Genomic DNA, 6,383 nt, shown 5'->3' on the forward strand with positions numbered 1-6,383 from the left:
CTTCACGGTCAAAGTAATTTACACAGTAATTATTGTTCAGTACACACACTCGTGCACCCGAGCGGTACATTGTCAGTGAGACCACGCTTCATATAAAACTAGTACGTACAGCTGCTTTCAACATGGGTTTTGTACATGTTTCGCTCTGCATACACATATATGTACATCTGTCGCTTGTGTATTTGTTTTTTATCGTACTGTCTGTATAGATATATAAACCCTGGGGTAATTAAGATTAATTCAGCTGACAGTTTGTTTGTTGTGATCTAAACTCCCTCTTCGTTTTCAAACGAGTTTGGAATTTATATCCCACACAGAAAACATTCAGCAGTCTGTTACACGTATCCGTTGAAGCATCAATTTCGAAAAATGTTCTCTTTCTGGTCGTCCTCCGTTCAAGCATGACATTCTGTTGACAGCAATTGGGTCTTTATCAAAATTTGTACCCCTTTTGGTCCTGTTGAATAACAAATAAAACTGAAAAATCAAACTTTTAGTGATTTAACAAGAAACATCTAAACTTAACACACAGTTGGGTAAATTATGACAACAAAAAGAAACACAATTTTATGATTAATATAAGGAATGAAAGTAAAGTGCTATTTCAATCTTTATGAAAGATTACTGACATAAAAAAGGTACTTATTTTGATAATGATCCAATTACAGATCCTTTTATACTGGCGAATATGGTGCACCAGTAAGTCAAAGTATTATAACCTTCATCATGGAAATTAGGTTTGAGGAAAAACAGATAATTTGCATGACTAATGTTATATACACCACAGCTATTGACGGTCGGACACAGGTGTTGAAGCAATAACAATAACTTCTGATGTAGTTTCCCTGATGCTAAACTACTAACACGAGAAACAGTTGATATACTCAACCATTCAACCACCACCATACCCCCGGGAGTGGACAAACTGGCTGGGGGTGGTATCACCATGGTAACCACAAGAAGTCAACTGAGGTCGCCCGATCTGCAATAACGCTACAAAAGGGGGGGGGGGGGAGATTTATGTTGCTCATATGCAGTAGAACAGGATATAGCGAACAAACGGATACAACGAACTGTTAAAAAATCCGCGAATATCATATAAAATTTACGTTTATAACGAACTCTCTAAAGCCAACTTAGGGATACAGCGAACTGATATCTGATCACCGACAAGCCCATCTGCAATGTGTATAGCACTGATGACAATGGTTAGTTTTAATCTGCGGCTCGTGGTTGATCTGATGTGTAAACATAACAGCATATTTGTAGATGGCAAACACCACGTTTCAGCGTTCAGTGTGAAATATCCATGAAAAGTAATTAATTTTTATATTAATTTACGATTAAGAATATTGAATGTGATGTCAGGATTTGATGATACACTCCACGAGTACACTTCAGTGAAGGTTTAAAGACTCTGTCAGTTCCACCCTTCATCTTCATTCAAGGGAACACACAGGAGGCCAGGAGAGAAGACAGTGTAACAACAACGAGCGACTGGCCAGTGGATCCACACTGAAGACGAAAAAGAAAAAAAACGATTTGATCATTTATATATACATTACATAGATGACACTGTTCAGCTGGGGTCTTAGATATAATACAACGTATGATATAGTGATTGGTGATGTACATGAAAGTGTGACGTCACATCCCTCCTTCATAGATGTGTTGGTCTGTATTAGTGTGATTTGTAAGCAGGTACGAAATTCTAGCGCTTAGTACCAAAAAAGAAACTATGCACAGGAAAACTGGATTAGACCAAAAACAAAACCTTACTGTGCCGAAAGACTGAAAAAGACTCAAGGACCAAAACACTATGATACCCGTGTCAACTACATCACCATATCAAAAAACTTCTTTTTTTTTGTTTAATTTTTTAGCCATCAGTAAACAAGGCTGTATGTTTCTCGTTGCTCCACCATTTATGCTGAGCATGAGTGAGTGAGTGAGTATGTTTTACGCCGCTTTTAGCAATATTCCAGCAATATCACGGCGGGGGACACCAGAAATGGGCTTCACACATTGTTCCCATGTCGGGAATCGAACCCGGATCTTCGGCGTGACGAGCGAACGCTTTAACCACTTGGCTACCCGACCGCCCCTATGCTGACCATGAGGGCTATGCATTCAACAACAATAAGGAAGACAAAATGTGTGTGGTCTTCAGTACAAGTATTGGTAGAGGCAACTGTGTCGAGGTGTGAAACTGACACAATCTATGTTGTTACTGAGTGAGCTAGATCAGGAAACCAGAGATGGCATTGTATTTTGGGGCTACTCTATGAAACTGTTTAGGGTACACTCGTATTAAATGAGCAAAATGAATTGTTAATTGTCGTTTAGTGTCTCCATTAGCTGACTGCTGGGTGTATATCATGAAACAACATTCGTCAGTACTATCGTATCAAGCTGCTTACCTTATTATCTGGCAGAACAAGATCCCCTGTTCTTGTCGTTGTAGGCGGTGGTGTTGTCGTCGAGGTAGATGTGATGGGAAGTATAGACGTACCAGGCGGATTGGTCACCGGAGGCCCAGTTGTTGGCCAATTCGAAATCGTTGTTCCCGAAGGCGTTATAGGAGACGAAACTGTTGATCCAGGAGATCCTGGGTCCGAATCAGTTGACCCGAAAGAAGCGCCTGAAGACGAGGCTGTTGATCCGGAAGTTGCGCCTGAAGACGAAGCTGTTGATTCAGAAGGAGCGCCTGAAGACGAAGCTGTTGATTCAGAAGGTGCGCCTGAAGACGAGACTGTTGATTCGGAAGGAAGGCCTGAAGACCAAACTGTTGATCCCGAGGTTGCAACCGAAGACGAGGCTGTTGATCCGGAAGGAGCTCCTGAAGTCGAAGCTGTTGAACCAGTAGGAGCGCCTGAAGACCAAACTGTTGATCCGGAAGGAGCGCCTGAAGACCAAACTGTTGATCCCGAGGTTTCGCCTGAAGACGAGGCTGTTAATCCAGTGGTAGCGCCTGACGTCGAAGCTGTTGAACCAGTAGGAGCGCGTGAGGACGAGGCTGTTGATCCGGTTAGAGCACCTGAAGACGAGGCTGTTGATTCGGAAGGAGCGCCCGAAGACCAAACTGTTGATCCGGAAGGAGCGCCTGAAGACGAGGCTGTTGATCCGGAAGGAACATCTGAAGACCAAACTGTTGATTCGGAAGGAGGGCCTGAAGACCAAACTGTCGTTCCGGAGGTTGCGCCTGGAGACGAGGCTGTTGGTCCAGAAGGAGCGCCTGAAGACGAAGCTGTTGATTCAGAAGGTGCGCCTGAAGACGAGACTGTTGATTCGGAAGGAGGGCCTGAAGACCAAACTGTTGTTCCGGAGGTTGCGCCTGAAGACGAGGCTGTTGATCCAGAAGGAGCGCCTGAAGACGAAGCTGTTGATTCAGAAGGTGCGCCTGAAGACGAGACTGTTGATTCGGAAGAAGCGCCTGAAGACCAAACTATTGATCCCGAGGTTGCAACTGAAGACGAGGCTGTTGATCCGGAAGGAGCTCCTGAAGTCGAAGCTGTTGAACCAGTAGGATCGCCTGAAGACCAAACTATTGATCCGGAAGGAGCGCCTGAAGACCAAACTGTTGATCCCGAGGTTTCGCCTGAAGACGAGGCTGTTGATCCAGTGGTAGCGCCTGACGTCAAAGCTGTTGAACCAGAAGGAGCGCCTGAGGACGAGGCTGTTGATCCGGTTAGAGCGCCTGAAGACGAGGCTGTTGAACCAGTAGGAGCTCCTGAAGACGAGGCTGTTGATCCGAAAGGAGAGTCTGAAGACCAAACTGTTGATTCGGAAGGAGCGCCTGAAGACCAAACTGTTGATCCTAAGGTTGCGCCTGAAGACGAGGCTGTTGATCCGGAAGGAGCATCTGAAGACCAAACTGTTGATTCGGAAGGAGCACCTGAAGACCCAACTGTTGATCCCGAGGTTGCGCCTGAAGACGAAGCTGTTGAACCAGTAGGAGCACCTGAAGACGAGGCTGTTGTTCCGGAAGGAGAGTCTGAAGACCAAAATGTTGATTCGGAAGGAGCGCCTGAAGACCAAACTGTTGATCCCGTGGTTTCGCCTGAAGACGAGGCTGTTGATCCAGAAGGAGCTCCAGAAGGCGAGGCTGTTGATCCGGAAGGAGCTCCAGAAGGCGAGGCTGTTGATCCCGAGGTTGCGCCTGAAGACGAGGTTGTTGATCCGGAAGGCGCGCCTGAAGACGTAGTTGTTGATCCGGAGGTGGCGCCTGAAGACGTGGCTGTTGATCCAGTAGGAGCGCCTGAAGACGAAGCTGTTGAACCAGTAGGAGCTCCTGAAGACGAGGCTGTTGATCCGGAAGGAGCGCCTGAAGACCAAACTGTTGATCCGGAGGTTGCGCCTGAAGACGAGGCTGTTGATCCGGAAGGGGCTCCTGAAGGCGAGGCTGTTGATCCCAAGGTTGCGCCTGAAGACGAGGTTGTTGATCCGGAAGGAGCGCCTGAAGACCAAACTGTTGATCCGGAGGTTGCGCCTGAAGACGAGGCTGTTGATCCGGAAGGGGCTCCTGAAGGCGAGGCTGTTGATCCCAAGGTTGCGCCTGAAGACGAGGTTGTTGATCCGGAAGGAGCGCCTGAAGACCAAACTGTTGATCCGGAAGGAGCGCCTGAAGACGTAGTTGTTGATCCGGAGGTGGCGCCTGAAGACGAGGCTGTTGATTCAGTAGGAGCGCCTGAAGACCAAACTGTTGATCCGGAAGGAGCTCCTGAAGACGTAGTTGTTGATCCGGAGGTTGCGCCTGAAGACGAGGCTGTTGATCCGGAAGGAGCGCCTGAAGACGAGGCTGTTGATCCGGAAGGAGAGTCTGAAGACCAAACTGTTGATCCCGAGGTTGCGCTTGAAGACGTGGCTGTTGATCCGGAAGGAGCTCCTGAAGACGAGGCTGTTGAACCAGTAGGAGCGCCTGAAGACGAGGCTGTTGATCCGGAAGGAGCGCCTGAAGACGAGGCTGTTGATCCGGAAGGAGAGTCTGAAGACCAAACTGTTGATCCGGAGGTTGCGCCTGAAGACGAGGCTGTTGATCCGGAAGGAGCGCCTGAAGACGAGGCTGTTGATCCGGAAGGAGAGTCTGAAGACCAAACTGTTGATCCCGAGGTTGCGCCTAAAGACGTGGCTATTGATCCGGAAGGAGCTCCTGAAGACGAGGCTGTTGATTCGGAAGGAGGGCTTGAAGACCAAACTGTTGATCCCGAGGCTGCGCCTGAAGACGAGGCTGTTGGTCCGGATGGAGAGTCTGAGGACCAAACTGTTGATTCGGAAGGAGGGCCTGAAGACGAGGCTGTTGATCCAGAAGGAGCGCCCGAAGACGAGACTGTTGATTCGGAAGGAGCTCCTGAAGACGAGGCTGTTGATACGGAAGGAGCTCCTGAAGACGAGGCTGTTGACCCCGAGGTTGCGCCTGAAGACGAAGTTGTTGATCCGGAAGGCGCTCCTGAAGACCAAGCTGTAGATCCGGAAGGAGCACCTGAGGACGAGGCTGTTGATCCAGAAGGGGCGCCTGAAGGCCAAAGTGTTGATTCGGAGGTTGCGCCTGAAGACCAAACTGTTGATCCGGAAGGAGCACCTGAAGACGAGGCTGTTGATCCGGAAGGAGCTCCTGAAGACGAGGCTGTTGATCCAGAAGGAACGCCTGAGGACGATACTGTTGATCCAGAAGGAGCACCTGAAGACGAGGCTGTTGATCCGGAAGGAGCACCTGAAGACGAGGCTGTTGATGCTGTAGGAGCTCCTGAAGACGAGGCTGTTGATCCAGTAGGAGCTCCTGAAGATGTGACTGTTGATCCAGTAGGATCGCCTGATGATGGAAGTGATGAGGACATTGTTCCTGTAGTACTTTCTAAAGACGATACTGATATTGCCGTAGCCGATTCTGAAGATGAAAAAACTCCAGAAGACAAGGATGCAGACTGACTGTACGTTGACTGGTCTGTAGTAGAAAAATCACGTGTTGACCACTCCGTACTACTGGACCAGCCAGAAGTGGTACCGAGGGAAGGGCTCGTTGAAGTCACGTCCTCTGTGCTTACAACAAAGCCTGTGACGGCCCGTTTCCTCCGACGTAGCAATTCATCAAACGATCCACTTTCTGATTCCCCTTGTTGAAAATGGTTGCTACTGACCCCAGTACATATAAAACCGCCTCTGTGGTTGTCAAGAAGCGCTACAAATGAACAAATTCACACAGCATGGTTTATTACAATACATATTTTTCGCATAACATGCACGTATATAACATAATTACTCCTATTCAACCGGTGTAATAAATACCCTAAAAACACACGCAGAATGATATTACAACATGAACAAATTATGTCTTTGAAAGGCATTTAGAAGTGATTCACATAAGGAAGAGAATATATGGAAGTCAA

The 6,383-nt window shown here is 47.7% G+C and overlaps 1 protein-coding gene across 1 annotated transcript; it reads left to right on the plus strand.

The window, feature by feature from the left end:
- The first annotated feature begins 2,493 nt into the window (after window positions 1–2,493).
- On the plus strand, window positions 2,494–5,925 carry LOC124150845 (fibrous sheath CABYR-binding protein-like). Its single transcript, XM_048392877.1, has one exon. It carries the CDS (start codon window positions 2,494–2,496, stop codon window positions 5,923–5,925), a length of 3,432 nt encoding a protein of 1,143 aa, XP_048248834.1.
- Window positions 5,926–6,383: the final 458 nt, after the last annotated feature.

This window comes from Haliotis rufescens, unplaced genomic scaffold (assembly GCF_023055435.1).
Source record: "Haliotis rufescens isolate VD_foot unplaced genomic scaffold, xgHalRufe1.0.p SCAF_11, whole genome shotgun sequence".
Lineage (NCBI taxonomy): Eukaryota > Metazoa > Mollusca > Gastropoda > Lepetellida > Haliotidae > Haliotis > Haliotis rufescens.